Consider the following 27,090-nt stretch of genomic DNA (forward strand, 5'->3'; position numbering starts at 1 on the left):
CTTACTAGCACCACGAATGACAGCTGCATGCTGTGCCTCCTGCCTGGACAACCAGGTCCTGTGGCCGCACTGTCTTTGCTGACTGTGTGTGGCAGTGACTGCTCTCCACTGCCTCTGTCTGAAATGGGCAGAGCAGCAGGGGGTCTTGAGGAGCAGTGCTGAGTCAGTGCCTCCAGGGTGAGCTGCTGGCTAATAAGGTGTGTGCATTTCTGCAGTGACCCTGACTGTGAAGGGCACCGCTGCGAGAACGGTGTCTATGACCCACAGCAGGATGATGGGGACGAGAGTGCAGAGGAGGACAGCTGCTCTGAGCATAGCTCCAGCACCTCAACATCAACCAATCAAAAGGAGGGCAAGTACTGTGACTGCTGCTACTGTGAGTTCTTCGGACACGGCGGGGTGAGTGTGCACAGTCAGCATGTGCTGACATGAGAATGGCATGGCCTGAAGACTCTTCTGTAGGACTGCCACGCTAGGTTGAACCTGGAGCATGGTCGTGCTGTGTGCAGAGCTATAACTATAGCAGTTAAAACCAAGCCTGAAGCAGCACTTCCACTGCCATGTTGTAAAATTTTAAAGAAACGAGGTTTTATCACTGCATTTTTATATTTGTGATTTTTTTTTTAAGTAGTCAGTGAAGTAGGGGGAGATCCTTGACTACAATCAGTGGGGAATTGCTCACCAAGCTACAAGTGCACATAGGAGAATTGTGCTGTGTGCACAGTCAAGTCCTCTCGTGGAACAAATGACACTAAGGGTGTTGATACACCTGCTTGCTTGGACATTTTTCAGGCCAATAATATTGTTCCTACCAGCAAATACTAGCCCTGCTTCTTACAGGATGGGCTGTGGGAAATGCAGGTGCATGTAGTAGTAGTTTTCTGCTTTAGTTCTGTCTGAATTTCCTAAAATGTGTGCATAATTACTTTTAACAATAAGAGGCTTGGCAGAAGGACCAGGGAGCAATGTTTTTCCTTTTTCAGCCCTGGGAAAGAAACCTGCAAGCAGATGGAAAGATACTGCAGACAGATTTATTGATATGAAAGGGTAGACACATTGTACTAAATAAAAAAACAGATTAATCAGTATGTGTAATTGTTTCTTTTTGGTTTAAAAAAATTGTGTGTGTATTTTACCAGATTTTCACAAACATATAAAACTTGAAGAGAAGGTGCCAAAAATAATTTTTAGGTTAGTGATACTTGGTTCTTCTGCCATCTTATTTCCTTGTTTTTCACAAGAGCATGCACTAGTTAAGTAATTTTTTTAAGAAGAGGTTATTTTGGGAGATGTTTTGAGATTTGTTAAATTGGAACTGTGGCTTAATGTGATTGTGCCATTATGTGTCCTAGCCTCCCGCTGCTCCAACAAGTAGAAATTATGCAGAAATGCGGGAAAAGCTTCGTTTGCGGCTGACCAAGAGGAAAGAAGAGCAACCTAAAAAAATGGATCAGATCTCGGAACGAGAAAGTGTTGTTGACCATCGAAGGGTAGAGGATTTGTTACAGTTTATAAACAGCTCAGAGACCAAGCCAGTAAGCAGTACTCGGGCAGCCAAGCGTGCGAGGCATAAGCAGAGAAAGGCAAGTGCGTCTCCGGGTACAAGAGTGCTGCGCCCAGGAGGGCCAGGCTGGGAGCTTATTGACGCCCCAGCCCTTTGGCTTGAGAGCCCCTGTCTTTCTCCAGTGACCTGGACTGAGCGATGGTTAAAATCTTACTTTGTGTGTGTTTTCCGGAAACCACTTCCTTTTTGTGTCATGGGTTTGTAGTAGAACTCATATAAGCCTTTGGGTCCTGTGCTAGCCTCCATGGGATAGCAGCAGACCCTGCAGCACTGTGGGCATCTTCTTTTCCAAGGAGTTAGACAAGAAGGGTCTCTCTGGGGTGGAGAATAAAGAAGACCCCTGTAGGTGCATGAAGTGCCTTTGAGATATGATGGGGGACTCTTACCTTCCAGACACAGGTCCTACCCACTGTGCATTCCAGATTTGGGCCACAACATGGCCTTGACATAAAGAGGGTAAGAGTGAGGCGACCAGGTTGGTGGAAAGCCCTGGCTGACAAAGAGGAAAGAAGAGCAACCCTCACCAGAGGGCATGTGGTGTCACAAGAAACAGATGTCTGCTTATCCAGTGATAGGGCTGTGAATAGACTGGCATGTAGCCTGTCAGGCAAACAAGCATTCAGAGGCTATGGGAATGAATCTATTATTTACCAACCCCTTCCGTGACATAAAAATTCTCTTAGAAGGTCTAAGGAGCCCATGTACCAGAGCAATTCCAAAAAGCCTCCTTGTTTCGACTCCTGAACAACATCTGGTTCCAAGAGCCAGACACAAGCAGGCAGATGTTGGCTGCATAGAGGGGAATCTATGAATGAAGGTTCTGGCAGTAGGACAGTTAACTTGGGAAGCAGAGCAAGGTTCCTGCCTTCAGGGTGGTCAAAGACATGAGAACAATGGCATCATGGACCAGAAGTTGGGCTGTGTTGCCGCTTTTAGCCTCATTATGCATGATTCTGAGGTGATTTTTCAGTAGGCAGATAAGCCACACAGTCCTGAAAAGGAGGACCACCTGACTTTGAGGGCTAATCAGGGACTTGGGGGGCCTGTGCTGGGCTGGGCTCGGCTCAGAAGATCTAAATTTGCTGAGCCTACTCAGGGACAGCAAGGTAGGTTCTCTATCCAGAGTGGTCAGTGGCCTTGGAGACCTCGCAGTGCTTTGTAGGTATTCTCTCCACCCCAGGCTCCTGTCTCGGACCTCACAGGCAGCCTGGATCCAGATCTGCATCATGCTCATATTGGTTAATTTCCTCTCCAGTTGCAGAGCAAAACTGATGCCTTATTTGCCATGTAACATTGAATATTTCTGAAAGCCATTTGTTCTTTCACACTCATAAAAATATATTGGTACTTTGGTTTATCTGCCAGTGTGGGAAAAAGCTTCTAGTTTTTTGGCACTTTTTGCACTGTCCGGTTGATGCTGATGAATGGATCAGCATCAGCACCCACAGGCAGAGGAGCTTGTTGAGAGCCCAGTCTGCATGGCAGACAGTCACTGCTGTTGACCCTCCGTGTACCAAGCTTCACCACCCTCTGGCTGGGCAGCACATGCAAGGAGCAGCCAGTCTCCCAGACTCAGCCAGAGGCTATAAAGCAGCTTATGTTAGCCCACCCCAACCCCATACCCCTCCTGTAAAAGTAAGCATATTCCTTGGTAGATACATAAAATCTAACCATTCTTTAGGGCAAAATGATTGGAATTAGGTATTTTAAGTTTCTGACTTCTTATTGCCTCTTCCAAAGTTTATGTTCCACTATGTGATTCATTTCTTAAACTCTTCAGTTTTCTGTACTTATCATCAGTTTTTAGATTCTTACAATGGTCTTAAGCCACCTGTTTCTTTTCTTTTGCATCAATAGCTGGAGGAGAAGGCACGCCTGGAAGCTGAGGCCAGGGCACGGGAGCATCTGCACCACCAGGAGGAGCAGAGGCGGCGGGAGGAGGAGGAGGAGGAAGAAGAGGAGGAGGAGGAGCATCATTTCAAGGAAGAATTTCAGCGGCTTCAAGAGCTTCAGAAGCTAAGAACTGTAAAGAAGAAGAAGAAGGAGAGGCCAAGTAAAGACTGTCCCAAACTGGACATGCTTGCTAGAAACTTCCAGGCAGTGACAGAGTCTGTCCCTAACTCTGAAAATATTCACAATGGCTCAGTAGAGCAATCCGAAGAACCAGAAACCTCGTCTCTCTCCCCTTCAACACATGTGAACCACTCAGAGCCCAGGCCAGGGCTGGGAGCGGATAGTGATGCTGCAGACCCTGTTGAAGCCACAGACTCCAAACTCCTCCTCCCTAGGGAGGTCAATGGGAAGCAGCATGAGCCATTAGCTTTTTTCTTGGACATGATGCATCACCATAAAGAAGGAAATGGGAAACAGAAGCTAAAGCAGACCAGTAAGGCCAGTAGCGAGCCAGCAAGGAAGCCCACAGAGCCCCCCAAAGCCACAGAGGGTCAGCCCAAGCCCCGGGCCCAGACTGAGGCAAAGGCTAAAGTGGTTGAACTCACTTCCCTCTCAGAGCAGAAAAGAGAAGAGAGAAAAGTTAATAGTAATAACAATAACAAAAAGCAGCTAAACCACATCAAGGAGGAGAAGTCAAGCCCAGCCCCCCAGGAGCCCCCATCTCCCAGCCAACATCAGCAAAACGGGCGGCTCATACTGGCAGATTCTCCCCAGCCAAAGGGCAAGAACAAGAAAAGTAAGAAGAAGAAAGGAGAGCGAGCCAGCAGTTCAATTGGTAAATACAAAACGGGGAGTGTTTCTAGCCTGTGGGTGGTTACTGTTCTTTGTGAGACAGTCACGTGAGGCAGGCACTGGGCCTCTGTGATAGTCACCCTGGTGGGTGGGATGCTCTTGCCTGTCCTTGACTATGTGCCTTTTGTGACTTTTTCACCAACAGTGAGGGTCCCATAGTCATGGCTATCATATTTTTGTTATTTTGAAACACTTTTAGACTTATCAAAAAGCTATTAAGAGTATGCAGATTTTTTCTGAATATTTTTGATGTGTGGTGGTTGGATCTGCATATGGGGGACCTTTCCATAGTCAGGTTGATGTTTCCCCTGTGCGACCAATAAGCTAGGGTCTGTGCTATGAACTGGGAGTCCAGGGGTGCTCTTTTGCCTTTGCCCTTGCTGTGTTGGTAGCAGCCCCTCTGAGGTGAGAGCCCAAGTCCCACTGTCCACCGCACACCTACTGATTTGCCCAGCCCTAGAACACACATGAAGAACTTGCAGAATTGCCTGCTCTTGCCATTGTGAAAACTGTAGACTTCACCTGCTTTTGCTTTTTCTCCTTTTTTATAAATTTAATGTATTCTGAGAAACATTCCAAATCAGTTCCTAGAGATTTTCCTCATTCTTACAGCTGCATAATATTTATATTTTAAATGTCTGCACTTTATTCAACTGTTGCCCTATGTGCAGCAATTAAGGTTGCTGCCAGTACTTTGAAATTATAAACAGTGCTACAGTGAACACTGTTGTGTGTGTCTGCTTTCAAGTTGTTTGGAAGTGTGTCTTCACAGTAATTTCTTGGGAGAGATACTGCTGGATCAAAAGGTAAGTGCGTAGGTAGTTTTGCTAAGTCACCTCCAAGTTCTACCCCAAACCTCCAGTCAGTCCTACCCAGCAGCATCTGAGTAAATTTGCCACAATCTGGCCAACAGAGTATGAGTTATTTACTTATTTATTTTTGGTGGTACTGGTGATGGAATCCTGGGTGTTGCTCATGCTGTGCAAAAGCTGTCCTCTGAGCAGCATCTCCTGTAGGTCCAGTAGTGTGCCACCACTCCTGGCCAGGCTTTTGTTTCATTTTGCTTGTGACACTAGGGATTGAATCCAGGACCTCAGTCATGCTAGGCAAGCACTGAACTACATCTCCAACTTCTTTTTTAAAATATTGAGACAGGATCTTGCAAAATTGCCCAGGCTGGCCTTGATCTTGGGATCCTCCTGCCTCAGACTTCAGAATAGTGGGGATTACAGGTGTGCACCACTGTGCTTGCCTTGTTTATTCTGTTTTTAAGAATTCTTTATGTATTAGGGATATTGTCCTTTTAACTAGGGAATATGCTACAGATGTTTTCTCCAAATTCATATGTTGTCTTCTGACTTTCTTAATGTTTTTCAGCCATATGGAAATTTCCTTTTTCGCTCTTACATAGTCAGCATTATTATTAATCTTTAATTGCCTTTGGAGTTTGAATGACTGGTAGAAAGTCATACCCTAATCCAGGGTTAAAGAAAAATGTGCCCATGTTTCCTGCTAGTGATTGAGTGGTTCCTCCCCACATCCCCAGGCCCATTTAGATCTTGTGTATGGTGTGAGGATGGAACTGTTTTACCTTTTTCCAAATTGTTAGTGAACCACTTGTCTCATCACCAGTTACTGAGAAGTTAGTACTGCACTCGAGACTCGAGCAGTTTCTTTGTATACTGGGCTCTGTTTCTGCACTTGCTATTCTCTGCCTGTTTAGCTCTGTGCCAGTATTGCATTGAATGAGTGTGTTAGAGGCTTTGTGTATTATAAATGTTGCGTGGGCTCTTCTCTCCTTTAATTTTAATTAATTTTGGTAATTATTTTATTAAATAATTACTAAAATTAATTTCATCTGTTTCTTTTTGATTTCTTTAATGTGGCTAGAATCAGATCTCTGCTGGAGAGTGCTGCCCAGCTGGTTATGGTGTGTGTGACAGCTGTCGACTCTGTTAACGCCACATCCTCTACTTCAGCCACCTGTTTCACGATTTGGGTATTATTGCTGGCTTTCTGGGGGTTTCCAGGTGTGTTGTGTATCTGGGTCAAGAAATCTCTTCTTCTCCTTTTCCAATCTTTCTTTATATGCTTTCTTGTGTTTAGCTGCACTTTTCCTGATTGTAGGAGTTTCCACATGAATGTTAAGTTACTGGCCCTAGGACTAAGGTTTATATATTTTATCATGCTGGGAAAATATCCAATGCCTCCTCCATTGCTTGCATGTGTTTGTGAGGAATGGGTGTTGAGTTTTATCAGTGGTATTCTAGAGTCCCTGAAGATAATCATGACTTTTCTTCTGAGGCCTATTCATGTGCTGTGTATTTCTACTAAATCTGCTTACGTTGCATTGCTCTCAGATTCCTGGAATAAAGCTCACTTGTGGCGAATTTTATTCTTTGATTTCGGAGTTCTATTTGCTGTTACTTTAATTCGTGAGAGACAGGACTCAGTGACTTCCTTTTTTCTAATTTTTTTGGGGTGTGTGTGTACTGCTTAAATCAACTTTGGGTATCAATATTATACTTGCTTCAAAAAAAGAATTAGTAAACTTTGTTGTAGAATAATTCCTGCTATATTGAAAATGTCTAGATGTTTGATAGAATTCTCCTTTGTAGTCCCTTGGGCCTGGTGGGTTTTGTTTTTCTTATTTTTTTGGTGAGGTGGTTTCTTGGTAATTTTTTCTCTCCTCATGGAAAATGTTCTCATATTTCTTCATATATTGAAGTTAATTTTGGGAGAACTGCCTTCTCATAGTAAGTTTTCCTTTTCACCTTAATTTTTAAATGTGTTTGCAGAGATGTCTACAAACTAGAATTATTACTTACTTTAAATATCTTCTCATTGTTGTTTGTCCTCATCATTCCTTATTTTCTCCATCTGTGCTGTCTTCCTGTTTGGCCTAAGTTAGTGATTTGTTGTTGTTGTTGTTGTTGTTGTTTTTTATCATACTCTTGTTAATTAGTTTTACCTTTTTTCTCTACCTCATTAACTCTATTCTATTTGCTCCATGAACTCTCTTTCATTTTACTTTATTCTTTCTCTTGGTGTATTTTGTTTGTTTGTTTTTTAATTGAATTCAGGGTATCTCTACCACTAAGCTACACATCCTGGCCCTTTCCATTTTATTTTCAGACAGAATTTCACTAATTTGCCCAGGTTGGCCAAAAACTTGCAACCCTCCTCCCTCAGCTTCCCAGTTCGCACCACCATGCCCAAACTTATTTCTAACTTTTTGATTTAGAAATTTAATTAGTTTTCATTTCCCCTATTTTTATTGATAAAGGTGGATTGGCTTTTGGAATTTTCCTCTAATCGTTGCTTCAAATATATCCAGTAGTTTTGATTTTTGTATATATAGTTATAATTTTTCCATTAGTTTTCAGTTTTAGAAATTCTATGATTTCTACTGGGCATGGTGGTGTATACCTATGATCCCTGAAACTGGGGAGGTTATAGCAGGATGGCAAGTCTGAGGCCAGCCTCAGCAACTTAGTAAGGTCCTCCCTCAAAATAAAAGATAAAGGCAAGTGCAGTGGCACATGCCTGTAATCCCAGAGGCTCAGGAGGCTGAGGCAGGAGAATTGCAAGTTTAAAGCCAGCCTCAACAACTTAGTGAGGCCATGAGCAACTCGGTAAGACCCTATCTCTAAATAAAATATATAAAAGGTGGCTCTTGGGTTGTATCTCAGTAGTAGAGTGCTTGCCTCACACATGTGAGGCACTGGGTTTAATCCTCAGCATCACATAAAAATAAATGAATAAATAAAGATATTATGTCCATGGGGCTGGGCTGGTGGCTCAGTGGTAGAGTGCTCACTTAGCATGCATGAGGCGCACTGGGTTCGATCCTGATCCTCGGCATCACATAAAAACAAACTAAAACAAAAAAAAACATAAATAAATATTTTTTTTTTAATTTTTAATATTTATTTCTCAGTTTTCGGCGGACACAACATCTTTGTTTGTATGTGGTGCTGAGGATCGAACCCGGGCCGCACGCATGCCAGGCGAGCGCGCTACCGCTTGAGCCACATCCCCAGCCCAAATAAGTATTTTTTTAAAAAAGATATTGTGTCCATCTACAACTAAAAAATATTTTTTAAAAAAGGACTGGGACGTGTCAGGTACAACCAGAGAAATGGGAAGTTTTGTCTGCTCCATTTGTGTAATTAATAATTTATATTTATTATTAAAAATTAATAATTTTTTTAAAGGGCTGGGGATATGGCTCAGTGATTAAGTGCCCCTGAGTTTAATCCCTGGTATTTATTAATTGATTGATTGATTTTAAAAAAGGGGTAGGGATGTGTCTGATTGTTAAAGCACCACTTGGGTTCAGTACCCAACACCATAATAAAAGAAAGAAATCCTGTGATCTCCATGCAACTTTTTACCTTTCACCTGTAGTGTAGCAGCCAACTTTTATGTTTCAGGAGGGAGAACCATGTTGGGTTTTTTGCATTGTGATCAGAGTGGCGGTGTTCATAATAATTCTGCTTCATGAAATTTACTGATATTTTCTGTGTGAGCTAGTGTATCAGCCCTCCATTGTTGTAACAAAGTGCCTGAGGTGACCAGCATTTTAAAAGGAAAGGTTTATTTTGGCTCAGCTGGGCTTAGCCTGATTTCAGTTGGCTAGCCTCCAGCTAGGACCTGTGGTGAGGCAGCACCTTAAGAGGAGCACCTTGCAGAGGAGGCCTGTTCACTTCAGGGCAGCCAGGAGGCAAAAAGACAGATGTCCCAGTCCCTCTCAAGGGCACACCCCAGTGACCTAACTTCCTCCTAAAGTTTTTACCATCTCTCAATAATAGCGTCAGCCTGAGGGCACACCTGAGATGCAAATTGTTGCACCTAGTGTTGGCTTTGAAAATGTGCCCCGTGAGCTTGAGGTAAAAGTGCACTTTCTGTCTCATGGTGTAAAATTCAGTGTACACCTGTGTAATGTGTAGGCCTTCTGCCCTGTGCCCTGTCTTCCATACTTGCTATTAATGCATCTCATGTAGCTTCCTATATGAAGGTGGTTCTGCGCTATTGGAGCATATTCCTGACAGTTACATATTCTAAAATAGCAGCTTGTACTTTTTTTTTTCTCCCAGTTGTAGATGGACATAATACCTTTATTTTATTTATTTATTTTTATGTGGTGCTGAGGACTGAATCCAGGGCCTCATATGTGCAAGGCAAGTGCTCTGCCACTGAGCCCCAGCCCCAGCCCAGTAGTGGCTTGTACTTTTTAAGAAGTGTACTCCTCTAGATGTGTTTTGTGGTTTTAACTTGACTGCTGCTTAAAAATTGCAGTTGTTGCCCCCACTCTTTCTGGTTCCCATTTACCTGACAGGCAGCTTTGTCTTAGTCCCTTTGTTATGATCTTTCTCAGTACATTGGTTTCAAGTCATTCTCCTGTATGCAGCAGAGCTGTGCGTTTTATTGTGAGCCCAACAGAAAATCTTTTATTTGGTGAATAAATTAAGGCCAGTTATATTTATTGATATGACTATATGATTGGTTTCAGCCCTGTCACTATTATAATTATTCTCTGTATCTAGTACCTGCTTTTCTTTTTTAATGTGATATGTTTTCTTTGCATTCTCATTTTTAAAATTTTGGTATTTAAGACAAATTGTGGTTTTATACTAGTGTATTTGTCTTGGTCTATCTCTATTGCTATATCAGAACATCTGAGACAGGATCCTTTATTAAGAAAAGAGGGTTATTAGCTGGGCATGGTGGCACATACTTGTAAAACCAGCTATTCAGGAGGCTGAGGCAGGAGGGTCGAAATTTTGAGGCTAACCTAGGCAACTTAGCAAGACCCCATCTCAAAATTAAAAAATAAAGGGTTTGGGGTTATAACTCGGTGGAAAAGCGCCCCTGGGCTCAATCCCCCATACCATTTAAAAAAAAAGAAAAAAGGTTGGTTTTGGCTGTCAATTCTTGAAGCTGGGAATTCCAGGATCCAGCAGGTACTGGGCCTTTTGTCGCTTCACCACAAGATAGAAAGTAGAGCAAGCAGGCAAGTCCCAAAGAGAAAGAACATGAGGGATGGCTTTCTTTATAACAACCATGTTCCAGGTGAGTGATCAGTCCCCCAAGAGCAAACTCATGCTAGGAGTACTGAATCCACTGGTGAAGCTCTGCTCCCACGATTCAAACCCTGCCCACTAGGCCCCTTGCCCAGCACTGGCTCTGAAGGAGGAAACTTCAGCAGGGTTTGGTGGCAGAGTTCTTCATACCTACCCTGTGTCTTGAGCACCTGGGTTCCCTGCACGCCTTCTCATAGCCCACCATGGTGGCATTTTGGGATCCTTTAACACCCAGTCATTGCTTCCATAGCAGCCAGAAAGCTAATTCCATTCTTCTTACTTTGTTCTTTCCTGTCCCTTCTCTTTCTGCTTTTTATTTTCCCTGTTTCCATTATTTCTGCTTAAGCACACAGTTAAATGTGATAATACTCCTCAGGCTTTCTGCTGGGCATTCCCCTCCTCTGGGTAAGTGAAGCACATCCTTGGGCACTTCGCCTCTAGTGGGGCCCCAGAATTCCCCGAACTCTGGGGAAGTTAACTCTTGCCTGTCCTTGACAGTGAACACACAGCTTTCTTGGATTTAAAATTTTTGAGTTACACTTGCTTTTTAATACAGTAGTGTTATTGTAAACAGTCTTTCTCATACTGAATCCAGTTAAAATTGCTTCACAGTTTACTCACACCAAGACGTTATAGATTGATGATGATTTTTTTTTTGAGAGAGAGAGAGACAGAGAGAGAGAGACAGAGAGATAATTTTAATATTTATTTTTTAGTTTTCGGCGGACACAACATCTTTGTTTGTATGTGGTGCTGAGGATCGAACCCGGGCTGCACGCACGCCAGGCAAGCGCACTACCACTTGAGCCACATCCCCAGCCCCTGATGATGATTTCTGATCAGGACAGCACTGTGGTGACAACACTCCCAGCAGGCATACCGCCCAGTCTCCCTCTGCACCCACTTCCCGGAGTGAGATACCCACAGAGCCCAAGTGGTCACTGGGATTCTCAGCTGTGGTCCTTGAGATCTTGCCAGAAGAATCTCATGTGAGGGGCTGAGATTGTGGCTCAGCGGTAGAGCGCTCACCTAGCATATGCGAGGCCCTGAGTTTGATCCTCAGCACCACATAAAAATAAAATAAAGATGTTGTGTCCAATTACAACTAAAAATTAAAAAAAAAAAAAAGAATCTCATGTGAGTTGCATAGAGTTACAAGCAAGAGTTTACTAGGAAATCTGGAGAGTACAGATTTTCAGGACAGACCAAACAGATCACCTCTGGGAGGCCAACATGATCCCGACAAAGTGAGGACTAGGGTTTTAAGTCCCCTTGTTCTTGCCTCAATTTCTTAGCCACCACCCCCAACAGTTTATTACCCTTTAAATATCTCTCAGCAGCAAACTTTCTCTGTATGGGTGTTGATGTCATCATCACAAGGGGTGGTTGGGTGGTGGTGACTTATTTGGCGATAAGGAAGGATCTTGGTGACCTGGTCATTGGAGATAATGCCATCAGATGTGGTCTGGAAACAATAGCTCCCTTAAGTCCCTTTAAGGACTGTAATTAACTCTGGCTGGGGAGGTTCTGAAATTCCAGGCCCCATTTTCCTGAAGCTCCTCTGCTTTAATGAGGTTCCCCATGATTTTAAGTAAAAATTCCCTGAAAAGATTATAATTATCTACTGGTTGGGGAAGGTTGGACATTCTGGTTCTCTCTCTCTCTTTTTTTTTTTTTTTGGACCACAAATTGAGCTCATGGGCTCTTGACCATGGGCTACATCCCTAGCCCTATTTTGTATTTTCTTTAAAGACAGGATTTCACTGAGTTGGCTTAGTTTTTAGTTGGCTAGCCCTTGCTGGGGCTGGCTTTGAACTCGCAATCTTCCAGTCTCAGCCTCCTGAGCCACTGGAATTACAGGCATGCACCCATGCACCCAGCTTCTCATTCTTATAGTGATTGCCTGTTTTGATATTTGATAAGTTTAAGTTTCCTGAGGTTCTGGTTTTATAACTCATGGATTTTTTTTTTTTTTTTTTTGTTTCTTTTTGTACTAGGGATTGAACCCAGGGGCACTTTACCAGTGAGCTGCATCACACATGTTTTTACTTATTTATTTTTAAATTTTGAGACAGTGTCTCAAAAAGTTGCTTAGGGTCTTGTTAAGTTGCTGGGGCTGGACTTGAACTTGCAATCCCCCTGCTGCAGCCTTCTAAGCTGATACGATAACAGGCGTGCATTGATGCACCCAGCTATGACTCATGAATTTTTTTTAATAATTTTTTAGTTGTCAGTGGACCTTTATTTTATTTATTTATATGCAGTGCTGAGAATTGAATCCAGTGCCTCACACATGGTAGGCAGGCACTCTACCCACCTATTCATGGCTGACTAACCTACCTCATAGAGCTGTCCATAGAGTGCTGTGAAGTCTCACCTTCTTCACACCTGTAAAGGCTGCTGCCCACCCTCTTTCTCCTGCATCTGTCTCCTGGATGAATGGCCAGTTTTCTTCTGCCTTTTTTTTTTTTTTTTCCCCTGCTGTTTGAATCTCACAATCCAGTCTCAGGCCTGGAGCAGCCTCTCTGTTGGCTGCATTTCCTCTGAGTAGTGTGTGTGTATGCTTCTGGGGGCTGAACCCAGGGTTGTTGTACCACTGGGTTGCATTCTGAGCTATTTTTTATTTTGAGACAGGAGCTCGCCAAATTGCCCAGGTTGTTATCAAACTTGCTGGGATTATAAGTGTGCACCATCACTCCTGGCTCAAACTTCATTCTTTTCCCCTCCTTCTGAGTTGAGATTCCTAGAGGTTGCTTCTCCCCAGACTTGTTGCTCTTCCTCCAGAGTGTAATAGGGCCAGCTTTGTGCCTTCAAGGATGTAAAATGAGCTGGCAGGTGCAGGGAGGACCACTGTAGCATGGAGCTTGGGGTTGGGTGGGTTCTTTGTCTCTCAGATTCAAAGAATGAAATCCACAGACACAAATAGTGGAAGGGTGAAAACAAAGTAACAGGAAGAAAGAAGGGGAGGGGTCCCAAGAAAGGCTTGCCAACAGGTTTCTGTTATCTAGGGGTTTATATGAGTCTGTGGAGTTCAGGAAGTTAACCCCAAACCCATTCTTGGCTAAAGCAGTCAGTGTCCAAGAGCTCTTCATGTACCCTTTGTTCTAATCAGGCTACCTAATTGTTGGTGCCTTGTTGGAGGGGATCTGGGCATTAGGCAACAGACCAGACATCTGGGTTGTTTGGGTTCCAGCTAATGGGACCCAATTATCAGTTAGCTTTTCTGCTTACATAGGATGAGGCCTAGCTTGTGTCTATAGTTTCTCAACCCTGCTGCACAGAGACCTGACCTTGAAGGGGCCCAAATTGCCTTTCTGCTTATTTTTACTCTTCCTCCTATATCACCAGGACAAGGCATGTGATTTTCTGGAGTCGACATAACCAGATGTCTGGTCATAAACTTCTTGTACTTAATATTTTTAAAATAACCATATTTTGTTTAAAGAGTGAGCATCTGATCTGCTCCAGGCTTTTTCACATATATCATTTAATGTGATGACAGTGTCACCACCCTAGCCTCATCCTCTTCATAAAAAGTGAAACATGGCCTGGAGGGAGCTGACAGTGGCCCTGCATTGAGGAGAGTGCAGGGCAGTGGCTGTGGAGGTTGGGGTCGGAGAGTGCACCATGCCACATCATTGACTCCAGTATATCTGGGCAGTGGAGGAGGAATGCTTCTGACTGGGAGCTGGACTGCCACGTGGGGTTGTGGTGGGAGTTGTGCAGAAGCATGAGTGGCAGGCTACGGCTAGGCTGGAGGGGGGGAGGTGCCACAGTCCCACTGACTAGGAGGACTGTGAGCATGGAGAAAGGCATGTGGAGGGGAAGAGTCATGTTTAAGTCATGTCTCCACAATCAGACATTTGGAAAAGGAGCACTCTCAGCAGGCCCTGTGGGGTACAGTCCTGCTCCTGTTGGTGCTCAACCTGGTGGAATGAGGTCCCAAGTAGGGGTTGAGGTTTGGGGCTCATCTGCCTCTAGCCAGTTATTCAAACCTACAGGGGTGTGGTTGAGGTAGTGGGGAGAAACAGGAGGAAGACTAGGGTCCTAGATATTGTCTTGTAAAGGGCTGAGGGATTCTGGTCCTGCCTGTGCTCATAGAGACACTTGTGACATTCTTTGAGCTGATGGATGTGAGGGCACCCACTCAGCTATGCACCACCAAGATGGCAGCTGCTATAAGGCAAGCAAGACATGCCTCTGCTACACCACTGTGGAAATGCTCCATCGACAGGAAGAAACTGGGTCTCCATGGGGGTCTGCTGGGAATAGAGATTTTTATTTTAACAAATGTAGGGTGTCTCTGTCCTCTGCATTTGCATTGACGGGGCTGATGCCATCCATGTGCCACACATGTTCACTCCAGCAACTTCAGCAGGGCCTGGGGGTTCTCAAGAACAAATGAGACTAGTGGGCCAGCAGGAGAGAGCCTTGAGGTTCTCAATGTGGCTGAGAATGTAGAAAATTTGAGTGAACCTGAATCCTCTGTTTTTAAAAGTGGGTACTCAACTACAGAATAAAAGGCACCTGTGCCTTTTGCTCTCAGGGAAGTTTTGGTGTGTGTGAGGCACAAGTCTTGGAGAGCTCCTTCCTAGGGGGGATGTGTGGGTCTTCTGTCTGTCAAGGGCACAAGCAAGGGACTGTGCTTTCCTTGCCCTGGGCCTACCACCTGGGCAGCTTCTGTCGACAGCTGCACCCTCCCTTTCTCCTCACCTCCAGCAGAGACTTAGGACCACTCCTGAGCTCTCTGGCAGCGGTTTCTGGGGAACTCTAAAGGGCGCCTGGAGGACTGGCTGTCATTTAATGACCAGACATCTGGGTTGTCTGGGTTCCAGCTAATGTGACCTGAAGCAGCAGTTGCTTTGCTCAGCAAACACATGAATGGACCTGGATGTTCACAAGCACAGAGATCTTCCCTCCTTTGGCCTTTGCTCCTTTTAGAAGAATTTGTTACCATTTGTGAAGATGTTTAAATTATGTAATGCCGATGGTTGGCTCTTCCTGGTGGAATGGCCGCTGTTGTGAGATGATGTGCATTTTCTCTTCCATTTTGCAGATGATGTCTTTCTGCCTAAAGATATCGACCTGGACAGTGTGGATATGGATGAGACCGAGAGGGAAGTGGAATATTTTAAAAGGTAAATGTTAGGACTGAATGTTTAAAACAAAGGTAGCCCTGTGGATGCCGAGCTTGTTTTGTTTCCTCTCTTCTCCTGACCCTCCCCTGGCCTTTCCATGGTGCTAGATGAATTTCATCTGCAAGCCAGCAGCACCGGCCTGTGTCTTGCCCATGCCCCCAGCACTTGCTTACACACTCGGCCCAACTTCACACACCTGTTCACTTCTCCCCTCCCATAGCTGTTCAGAGTCTGGTTGGTGGTGGTAGTTCTTATGGTGGGCCTGGACCATCAGTGGCACACAGGAACCCAGGTCCCTCCCAAGACCTGCTGCATCTGACTGGGAGTGTTTGGGCAGGGGTGTCACCTGCATTTATGAATGCCTTCCAGGTGATCCTTAATGGTTGAATGCACTCATGTGTCCTACATTTAAGGAGAAAAGTAATATTTTAGATATTGGCTGTTTTTTTGATGGCAGTCTATCAGTAATGTTTTATCTACTATGAGAACTATGGGAACAAAAAATTTATTTTAAAGCACTTTATATTTTCTTTGGAATTATACACAAGTAATACAAAGAAGGAGTATGCAATGCAAAAATTGATTAACTCGGGCTGGGGATGTGGCTCAAGCGGTAGCACGCTCGCCTGGCATGCGTGCGGCCCGGGTTCGATCCTCAGCACCACATACAAACAAAGATGTTGTGTCTGCCGAGAAAATAAATAAATAAATAAATATTTAAAAAAAAATTGATTAACTCATTCCTAAAATATTGGAGAATTATAAATACTTCTGGAAGTTACATCTAACTTTTGTATAATTTAGTATACATATTAGCAGATGGAGAAAAGCATTCACTAAACTAAACATCCATTCATTATAAAAACTTAACAAATGAGAAGAAAAGGTCCATGAAGGAGGGAAAGGCCTTCAGGAAGTGTCGTGTGTGACAGCAAGAGAGCAAAAGCGTCCTTTCAGGTTGGAGATGCCAACTCTCATTTGTAAATGTCTGAAAAGAAGCAAAGGGGTAAGAGAAGGAAGAAAGTGGCATTATTGTCACATAATAGGATTGTTTGTACAGAACCCAAAAGAAACCATTGATAGATTATTTGAATTAATAAAATAGGTTGGCAAGGGTATTGGATTCAAAGTCAGCAAGCAGTCTCCCTTCTTTAACATCTTTGAAAAAAAAAAAAACATGTACCTAGGATGATGATGTTCATCTCATTCCATCATCTTTTCTACTCCCATAATCCCTCCCCTTTGCCTAATCCAAAGTTCCTCCACTCCTGGAGGCATTTTTATCTTAGAACAAACAAAAGTTTTAGAGAAACTACCTCTCTCCACCTGCTCCCACAGAAGCAGGCAAGACCTAAGCTGAGGTTTTGTGGGCAAAGGTTCTGGGGAGGCTTTGGCCTGGGTTTTCTATTACTAAACCTCTGTGCCCTGAGTATTGGGCAAGAGCACCTGGGAACAGAGATAGGAACTGAAGGTATGGCTGAAAGCCAGGTGTGGTGGCTAATGCAGGAGGATCAGTTGAGCCTACAAGTTCAGTATCATCCTGGGTAACAGCAAGACCCTGTCCCCAAAAAAAACAAGCAAACAGGCCTGTGGTTGCCTCACATGCATGAGGTATTGGCTTTGATCCTCAGCACCACATTTAAAAAAAAAAAAAAAGATATTATGTCCATTTACAACTAAAAATTTTTTTTTAAATACATGGTTGCAATTCAAGTGGCAGGGAAGGTGGTTTACCCTGGGGCTGGGTTTGGGGAGCAAGGGATGGAGTAGGGCTACATTTTGGATATAGGAAGAACCTCAGAGGGAAGTTTTCCCAAGGTAGCCTGCAAGATTCTTGTGCATTAAAATCATGCATGACTTCATTCATAAACAGACACCCCAGACTTGGGAAAAACAAGAGAAATATAATGGTTAAAATCAAGAATAAAGTAGAGCTAAACACAGTGATATATACCTATAATCCCAGCTATTTGGGAGGCTGAGGCAGGAAGATCACAAGTTTGAAGGACTGGGGATGTATCTCACTGGTAAAGTACTCTGAGTTCCATCCCTAGTACCNGCCCCTGAGTTCAATCCCCAGTACCAAAAACAATATACCCAGAAGGCATTGAAATGTTTAGAAAATACGAAAAAGAGGTTGAAACTAAGTAAGTCTAACCAAAAATACTTAATATACAACATCAGCCCAAGAAAAGTATTAAAATCATGAACCAGGAATTTCTGAGGAGATGAAACCTTCAACTGCAAATCTTTCCGGCAGAAAAGAAGGTAGGGAATATGTGCATACTTTCAAAGAACAGATCAGCCAGTCTCTGAAACAAACTACCTGAGAATTAAGCAGAGCACACCTACAAGAGAATGTGCCCTACTTTGTTTTATGTGGCAAGTAAAATTTCAGTACAAAATCTGCCAAAAAATAATACCAGGGAACAAAAAAGAAAATTTATAGGTTTGTCTAACTTGTGAATAATGATTACAGAAATCCTAAGGAAAATACTCTCATTCCAAATCCAACAGTGTGTTTTCTAAAACAGTGTGCCACGGTCAGTTGGGCTTAGCCCAGGAGTGCAGAGGGAGTTTCATATTCAAACACCCATTCACTATTTGCTACATTGATATATTCAAGGAGAGCTGTTTAATAGATTCAGAAAAGGCATTTGACAAAATTTCAGCACCCGTTTGTAATTAACATGGAAAATAAAAAATAGAAAGCTAGCAATAGAGCTGCAATATTAAATAGAAAGGTAACAGACTAACTTGAGTAAGTGATTTGCTAAAAGAGAAGAAAAAGAAACCTGTATGCAGTAGTTTCCTAAAGGGAAAGAATGTGGAAGCATGTGCAGAACAAAGATGCTCTCTTATTACTACTTGAATTCCTGGCCAGCACAGTAAGACAGGAAAAGAAATTGAAGACTGAGAAGTGGAAAGGAAGAAATAAAACTCTCTTATAGTTGCTCTAGTTGTCTGCATAGTACATGCAAAAAAGAACATACAGCTGGGGCTGGCTGTGTAGGAGAAGCACAGAAGTTATTTGGTATTCTCTATGCCATTAATAAGTAGAAGATGCAGCTACAAAAAAAGACAGCATTTATAATAACACCACCATCTCTGCAGGACCCATGAATAAAGCTAACAAAAGTTGTATGGGACTTGTGCACAGAAGCCTGGAACTTTACTGAAAAATAATAAAGACCTAAACCACAGATCGTTTTCAAAGACAGGAAAAGTTTCTGTAAAGCTATTGAGTTTCCAGTCTGTAGATACAAGCATAGTTTTGTGGAACTTGTTAAAAGAAGAAATTGTGATAGTCACACAGTAGAATGCTGCATAGCAACAAAGAGAAGCAAAATGGAGCTACCACCTAAGTGGCCTGTGCACCTACTGCTGTGCAGCTCCAGCACACTGAGTAGCTGGATTGCAGGTATGTCCGCTTTACCTACCTCCTCTCTCGGGGGTATCTGCCTGAGAGGACCATAGGCCTATGCCCACACACAGCCTTGGTCACACTTTATTTATAATAACCAAAAACTGGGACCAGCCCAAACATCTTTCAGAAGGAGGATGGGTGCCTGGTGCATTTCCCAGTAGAACACTCAGCAATGAGTAGGAGCCACTGCTAGTGCCACATGAAGGCAAATAGGGAGGTGTATCCAGACCAGCTTGCTGTGTGACAGAAGGCATGCTATGAGGTTCCATTGGTGTGGAATTCCAGAAAATACAGTTTCACCCAGTAACAGACAACATTGTTACTAGCCTAGACAAAGCAGGAGGGTAGGGAATATGAGAGTTTTGTAGAAATAATGGATATATTTGTTAGCATTTATCAGCTCTGTACTATGCAGTTTTTTTATTGCACATAAATCATACCACAGTAGATTTTATTATGAAGTATCTTGTTCAGAGGTGCATACATGTGTGTTAAAACTATAAAGAAAAGAAAGGAAGTTATGACCATAAAAAGTCAGAATGATTACTTCTGAGTGAGGAAGGTAGGCTGTGGCCTACAAAGGCATTGGGGAACATCCCCTGGCTGCTGGCAGTGTTTGTGGGGGCTCTTTGATGCACAGTGTTTGTTTTGTACTTATTCTTTATTATGTATTTGTTTTGTTTACCCTTCTATATGTGTTTCATTTTATCCCCCCCCAAAAAAATGGAGGAATAGAATAGGGACAAGAAAGACCACTTTTCCTGCAGAGCGTAAAGACTTAGAAAGTCTTGGCTTTTAAAATAGTGATAAAATTGATAGGGAATATGGAGCCTTGAAACATCCCTGTGAAAATAGGTTGCTGTGGAAATGAAGGAATATTCATAGATGGTAGTTAGTTACCCAAATGGGAAAAACAAGAGATTGGAACCCTACCCCACACCGTGCTCAGGTCAACTCTGGATGGTTTAAAATTTTAAATGTCAAAAGCAAACCTTTTGACTGGGATGTAGCTCAGTAGTAGTAGATCGAGTGCTTAGAATGTGCGATGACTTAGGTTTGATCAGCAGCACCAAAAAAAAAAAGAAAAGAAAAAGGCAAACCTCTTAATTTGTAATTGAGAAAATAAAGGTGAATATATTTCTGATCTCAGAGTAGGGAAACATTTCTTAAAAACACAAACCATAGAATACCACAGTGGTATGTTCCTGTAGGCCCAGCCACTCAGGAAGCTGAGGCAGGAGAACTGCTTGAACCCAAGAGTTTGAGGTCAGCCTAGGTGACAAAGTGAGACCCTGTCTCAAAATGGAATGGAATGTGAAGTGGCTCGGGTTGTAGCCCAATGGTAGAGCATGTGCTTTGCATTGTGCAAATCTGAGGTTCAGTCCCCAGCACTGATAAATTATACTACTTAAAGGCTGAGGAGTCGCCTTAAAGTGTCTGTAGCACATCACAAGGAATGGTATCAGGAAGTATAAACATTATAGAACAGAGAAAAAAGACAAACCCGTTGGAAACCAATAGGCTCCCAGAGCATACATGCAGTCAGGCAAGCACAGGGATGTCTCATCCTGTCCAGGAAAGTGCTGTGACCTCATCACTGTAGCCAGCGAGTGGCCTCCATCTCTGGTGGGGGGCTGGGGGAGGGCAGCCTGGAGCCATGCAAATCCTTACTCTGCTCCCAGGAGTATAAACTAAGTAAATCACTTGGGAAAAGAGTTGGACAGCCAGGCACAGTGGTGCACGGCAGTAATCCCAGCAGTTCAGGAGGCTGAAGTAGGAGGATTGCAAGTTCAGAGCCAGCCTCAGCAACTCAGTGAGACCCTGTCTCTAAATAAAATGCAAAAAGGAGGCTTGAGGATGTGGCTTAGTGCTAAAGTGCCCCTGAGTTCAGGCCCCGTACAAAACAAAAAAAAAAGGGCAGAATCTGGTGAAACTGAAGTGTATGTCCCACGTGACCCAACAGGCAGCTCCACAGCTTCTACACCTCAAGGGGCTCCTGGACTCGCACCCCAGGAAGCACAAGAGCAAGCTGAGCAGCAGCATCATCCAGCAACAGAACGGGCAGGCTCATGGAGGAAGTTCACAGAGTGTGCTGAGTGGAAGAGGCACTAAGAAGACATCCACCCAGGACGTTCCCATCTCTAGAAGCTCACAAACCCTCACGACCAAGCTGCTATGAGAGAGGCTAATCACACAAATGCCAGAACAGTGACTGCACCCCTGGGAGAGGGCAGCAGGGCACTGGGGTTGCCAGCACTGGGGGCAGTCACTTGGGTCACGCTGCATCCTAGTGACCTTGTGTGCCTATTTTTTGTGCCTGGTACCGGCATGCAGTCTAGAGTTGATGCAGGCCTGATGGGGAGGCAGTACAGTCTGGTCTCACCGGGCCCAGGGTCCTTGGGGAACAGCTTGGGTTTACTGCGCAGAATTTAGATACCCATTGGAAGCCTTGGTGTGGCTTAGATTAGGGTTTTTCATTGATTTGCTTTGAACCGGGATGTGATTTCTTTTTTTGAGTATTCTAATTGCTATGTAGAGAACAGAATGGCGGGGGGTGGGGGTGTCACACTAATGGAGACGATCTGGAAGCACTTGCCATTTGAAGGAGACAGTAGAAGCAGAAGTAGAAGTTTCCAGAAAGTTTAGAAGTTTACATCACATACACAAGGCTTGACCTGCTGTGGCCAGGGAGAAGGATTCTTGGATTCTGAGAGATGGCACCACCCTTCCCTAGTAGACCTCAGCTTTCCCTCTACCTAGGCAGAGACCACTGGCCAGCAGCACACAGTTGGGGACACACAAATGTCTACGGTTAAATGATTGAACCACAATTTAAGCAAATTCCATTTGTCCATTGAATGAGAGACACCACCACCATTCTCCTGTTTCACTTTCAGATCTGCTACCTAAGTTAGAGTTGGAATGATGAGAACTGCAAAATTACACAAGGGTTTTAAACAAAAGAAAATGTTCTTTACTTCATTTAATACGAAGTTGGCTCTTGCTGCCTGGGAAATGAGGCCAAGTATAGACTTTCTCAAAAGCTGTTTAGTATGCAATGTTTATGGACCAGAGCACAGTGAGCCTAGAGGCTGGCCTGAGTCTGTGCAGGGGACATGTCCTCTGAGACAGGAGTGCAGGGTAGAGTGCTGTAACCCTGTCTCGCTGTCATGAGTCCTCGTGACAGTGTGAATTCCTGAGTAAGTTAAGACAGGCAGAGATCCCAGCATTGTCCTTAGTTTAGGTTATGTGCCAGCCCCAGCCCCACATGAAAATTTTGTGACACATGAAAATTATACGAAGCACAACTTCACTCTGTGTGTGAATAGAACTTTGCTGGTGTTCATCTGTGCTCACTTGCTGCCCACTGCTGTTGGGCTGTTGTGGAGGGTGTGCACTTGTCACGACTGCTGGCCTGTCACAGAACACATGGGTCAACCCCGACAATCCTTGATAGCTGTGGCCTCAGGCTTGCCGTGGAGCCCTTCCCAGCAGTTCATGTGGGCAAGGCTCAGGCAGAGCTGCTTCCATCTGCCCTCCCAGCTATGGATAGCTGTGGCTGTCCCCTTGCCTGCCCAGCTACAAGGACTGAGATATGGAGCTAGCTGGTGGCTTCTTTCCTGTCCTCATGGGGAGCTTAGGCCACACACGAGAGCCTGCAGGGCATGTGTTAACACAGCCCGCTCCCTGCCAACCAGTGCCAGAATTGCCACCCTGGAGTCCTGCCTCAAGACATCTTCCAGTCCCGTCATCCTCCCATCAGCCCTGCCAGTCTTGTCTGAGGAGCACGGTTGCAAACCCCACTCCCACCCTGCCCAGCTGCTGCCAAACTGTCACCTGCTCCCCAGGAAGCTGTATCTGAAGTAGTAGCCTTTGGATTAAGGAAGTAGTGACCCTCCCAGCCCTTTGTCCTTATCCTTGCCATAGCCACATCAAGAAGGACAGGGTGCTAGCCAATGGCAGCTGTTCTTAGATGAGCCAGTGAGCACCTTCCCGTGAGGAAGCTGAAGGAGGCCTGTATCCCTTAACAGTGCTGCCTCTGCCTTCCCCCATGTGGAGCCAGCTGCTTTCTGAAGGAACCCTGGTTGTTCCTGGAGCATGAGGTGGAAAACAAAAAGGACCAGAGACCACACAGGCCATGTGGTCAGTGTCCTGAAAATGGGGCCCCTGCCTCCCATTCTCCAGGGCAAGGAGGGAGTCCTGGGCTTCAGATCCCACTCCCTGACTCACACCCACCTCCAGTGAGTTTCTGGCAAGATTGGGGCTGACAAGGTTGGCCAGGCCCCAGCCTGGGTGGGGGCTGCCTCCTTCATCAGCCTCTTGTCTTTGCAGGTTCTGCTTGGACTCCGCTAGACAGACCCGACAGAGACTATCCATCAACTGGTCCAACTTTAGCTTGAAAAAAGCCACTTTTGCTGCCCACTGAACAAAGACCACATGGAGAGGGACACGCGGGAGGAGGCCAGGCTGTGCCACCTCAAGAGCTGAGCCCCTCGCCGGCCCCCCAGAGCTGCCGTGTCCACCCAGGGCAGGGCAGGGTGGGGCGCCGCAGCCTGAGATCCAGACCGAGAACTTGCTGCTCGACCCGCGTTGTAGCTCGTGTGCGTGTAGTCTGTGAGTGAGACTTCTTTGATTGTAGCTCTGTGCAGTCGGATTGGAACAGTAGTTCCTGCCAGTTCCTCCCACCACCGCGGCCTCAGAGGTGTGGGCCATGGCCAGAGATGAGTGCAGCATACGCGTGCTCCGTTGCCTCTGCATCGCGCCCATCCTGATGTCTGTCCCGCTGGGTGTCGCCATCCCTCAGCTCCCATGTGCCCTGCGTCCCATCAAGGCGGGCTGGGCGGGCAGGCCTCCGTTCTTCATGATCTACTGTTTCCAAGTGTACACGTTGCACTGTTTGTGTTTGATCCCCTGACTCGTAGCCAGCTTGTGTAAGACCCCTTGCAGAATGAGAACGGTAAAAACAAGAAATCCACCCAGTACTCACACCATCACGTCTGTTCTAGAGCGTGCGACCGTACTGACACGGAGGCCTGCCTGGCTACTTTTTAACATATTGTTAAGTAATATTAAAATCATGTCTTTCTTTTTGAAAGATGGAATACATTAGTACAGCAGGAGACCCAGTCTGGTTGCTTTCTGCTTTGGGGGGGGGGGTGGACGTGGTGGGAAGCGACAAGTGGGTGATGTGTCTCCCCGGGAGCCAGGGCTGATGTCAGCTTAGGGCTCCTGGTGCCCTCATGGACCTCCATGTGCTGGGCTGGCCCAAGCACCAGGACAGAGCAGTCAGCAGGAGACACAACCACTGGATCATCACAGCTTCACGTGGACATGCCAAGAAGCCACAAGACTGGGTGGGAGGCTCAGCAGTTCACCTGAGGGACAAGGGCGTGTTGGATTAGCCCTCAGCAGCTTCATTGAGATCAGAGGCCCCTGCAGCACAGAGCAGAGGGTCAGCAGGGCAGGGTCACGTGTGGCCTTTAGGCAGGTTCCCATCTACACTTTGGAAAGGTTGTGATCTAGACTAAAAAGATAAATTATATTCGACTGGGTATATACATTGATAACAAAGTGAGTAGTATTTAAAATGAAAAAAGGAATCCCAGCTTGTCCCTTTCTTCTGAGATCTCTTTAGGCAATTTGCAGAACACCCACATGGAGCTGCCACCTGGTTGCTGTCTAACGTCCATATCCTCCTAGAGCACTGCTTAGCTCCCTCGTCTCCCAATCTCTTGGCATCTGGAGGTCAGAGGGCTGGGAGAGGCAGGCCAAGGCAGGGCTGCTGTGGTCAACAAAGCCAGGAGCTGGCTACAAATCTCCTGCGCCAAGGTGACTTGACAGCCCAGAGGGAGCTGGTTTGTGGGACAATAGGGTCGGGGCCAGCTGGGGGGGCTGCAGGTCCTGGCAACTCTGGGGACTGCACCAGGAAGTGGGTGGATAGTCAGAGGAGGTACAGAATTGGGAGTTTTCCTTTGTTTATTTTGTTTTATTTTTTCCAGGTGGGAGGAAGAACAACACATCCCTTTGTTCATAGGATGGTTCAGCGAAGGGAGAAACAGGCTGGGCTGTGACCACGGCAGGAGAGTGCCCTTGAGAGGGCAGGGACCCTGATGCAGTCCCTCAGGGATGCCGGCTTCATCTCCTGGCTGAGGTGGGGGCTGAGTAGGGGCCAAGGGCTAGGGCCTGTACGCATGTGGGAAACCCTAAATCCTGCCTGCCCAGGCCTGTTCTCCCTGTGGACAGTCTTGAAGCTGTGCTGGGAGCCAGTCCCACCTCTGGGCCTCAACTTACTCATCTGTCCAGTAGAGCCATGCCAGCTGCTAAGAAGAACCACAGGGTCCCCAGCTGTGGTATCAGGAACTGTTGGGAACATGAGTGGTAAAGGGATTCCTGGGTACCCCAACAAGGACCCTCACACTGAGGCCTAGAGGTAATTCAAATTCCAGTCCTGAGCCCAACTCCTGAGCATTCGTCGAGGTATAGTAGTCAACTGCAGCCTCCCCTGCTCCCATTTCACCAGCCTTCAGCCTGCCCACCAACATCTGTTCCCCGAGCCCTCGGACTTCCTGGCCCCTGCTGTTCCTCCACCAGGAACAACTGTCCCGTTTCCCTGGAGGTCACTCACCCTTCAAGACCGTCCATGTGGTTCTTTGGGTTTTTCTTCAAGAGGGTACTGGTCAACAGTGCTTATCCTCAGGAACAAAACGAAATAGAGGATGGAACCAACTTGAGGGGACAGAGGAGAGGGAGGAGGGCTCCTGAGGACAGTCCTTCCATGACACAGCATGGCCTGGTGATCTGTCCCACCCATTGTGCCACTTACATATGAGGGACTAAGACCCAAGGTGTGTATGCTGCCTAGGGCAGCTGCAGACAGCCCCAGTGTTGCTGTCCTCATCAGAGCTCAGGCCTAGGGCTGTACCTGTTCTTGATGAGATCAGTCCCCACTGGGTAGCCTGATGTTTTTGACTCTTCCCACAATATCACTAATCGTGAAATGAAATAAAATAACAATAGCTAGAAAAGACCCTACCAGTGGAAAAAATTTTTATTGAACTTTTTAACTTTCATACTCATTCCATTAAAACGAAACGAGCCAGGTCAGTGACACCTGAGGTCCTAGCACTCAGGAGGCTGAGGCCAAGGATCCCTTGAGCCCAGAAATTCAAGACCAGCCTGGCAACATAGATCCTGTCTCAGAAGACAATGTCAACAACAAAAATTAAAATCAAAATGAATTTAATGATACCAGAAAAGATTACTGCTTTTTTGTTAATTTGGGGAGGCGGTTTTTATTGTTTGGTTGTTTTTATACTAGAGATTGAACCCAGGACCTTGAGCATGCTAGTCAACTGTAGGGATGTGGCATCAGCTACATCCCTAGCTCTTCTATGTTGCCCAGGCTGATCTTCAACTCATGGATCAAAGTGATCCTCCCAAGTGGGAGAATGTGCACCACTATGTCTAACAATATATTTATAAAAGGGAGTAGTAAAAAATTGACTTTTTTTTTTTTTTTGGTAGTGTTAGAGATTGAACCCAGGAGCATTGTACCACTGAGCTGTGTCCCCAGCTCCCCCCACACCTTTTTTTTTTTTTTTTTTTTAAAGAAACAGTTCTCACTGAATTGCAGATACTGGCATTGAATTTGCAATCTTCTGCCTCAGCCTCCAAAGTCACTGGGATTACAAGTGTACACCACTATACCTGGCTAGTTCACTGTTAACAACAAAAACTTACCATGTCATCATCCAGGATGACAGGTTAAAGTGCCTCAAGTTCTGGCTCTTCATCTACAGTCAGTAGCATTATTTAGGACCCACTACTGAAATGCAAGAATAAGCAAGCATTCAGGAGTGTGCATCATGAACTACACAAGGAGAGTCAAGGCAATAGGAATTATCAGTAACTTCTTGCAAGCACACCTGTGGCTGAGTGGGTCAGGAAACACCTGTGTAACCAGGAGCCTCCAGATAGTTCTTGGTGGCAAATACATTAGGTTCCAGGATGAGTGAATGGAGGGACATAAGAGGGACCAATGGCATGCCAACAGCATAGTAGTAGTCCTTAAGAGAAGGCAAGACAGGTAAGCCCTTAGGCAACCAGCTCTTTGCCTAGAGGCAGCTTCCA

General features: G+C 45.2%; 1 protein-coding gene across 7 annotated transcripts in view; it reads left to right on the forward strand.

Annotated features, from left to right (window-relative positions):
• The window catches only part of Fam193a (family with sequence similarity 193 member A), a 128,856-nt gene extending 102,730 nt beyond the window's left edge, over positions 1-26,126 (forward strand). For 4 of the 7 annotated variants that reach the window (XM_048784047.1, XM_015481892.2, XM_048784048.1 and 1 more), the window contains 5 exons: positions 216-399; positions 1,353-1,583; positions 3,422-4,292; positions 15,452-15,533; positions 23,293-24,082. In XM_048784047.1, the coding sequence (XP_048640004.1) occupies positions 216-399; positions 1,353-1,583; positions 3,422-4,292; positions 15,452-15,533; positions 23,293-23,386 (1,462 nt within the window). In that variant the 3' untranslated portion in view covers positions 23,387-24,082. Of the gene's footprint in view, positions 1-215; positions 400-1,352; positions 1,584-3,421; positions 4,293-15,451; positions 15,534-20,923; positions 24,083-24,595; positions 24,790-24,959 lie in introns of those variants that run through there. The other 3 variants (XR_007340948.1, XR_007340949.1, XM_015481893.2) reach the window with 3 other exon arrangements.
• Positions 26,127-27,090: the final 964 nt, after the last annotated feature.

Source organism: Marmota marmota, unplaced genomic scaffold (assembly GCF_001458135.2).
Source record: "Marmota marmota marmota unplaced genomic scaffold, marMar, whole genome shotgun sequence".
NCBI classification, from domain to species: Eukaryota; Metazoa; Chordata; class Mammalia; order Rodentia; family Sciuridae; genus Marmota; species Marmota marmota.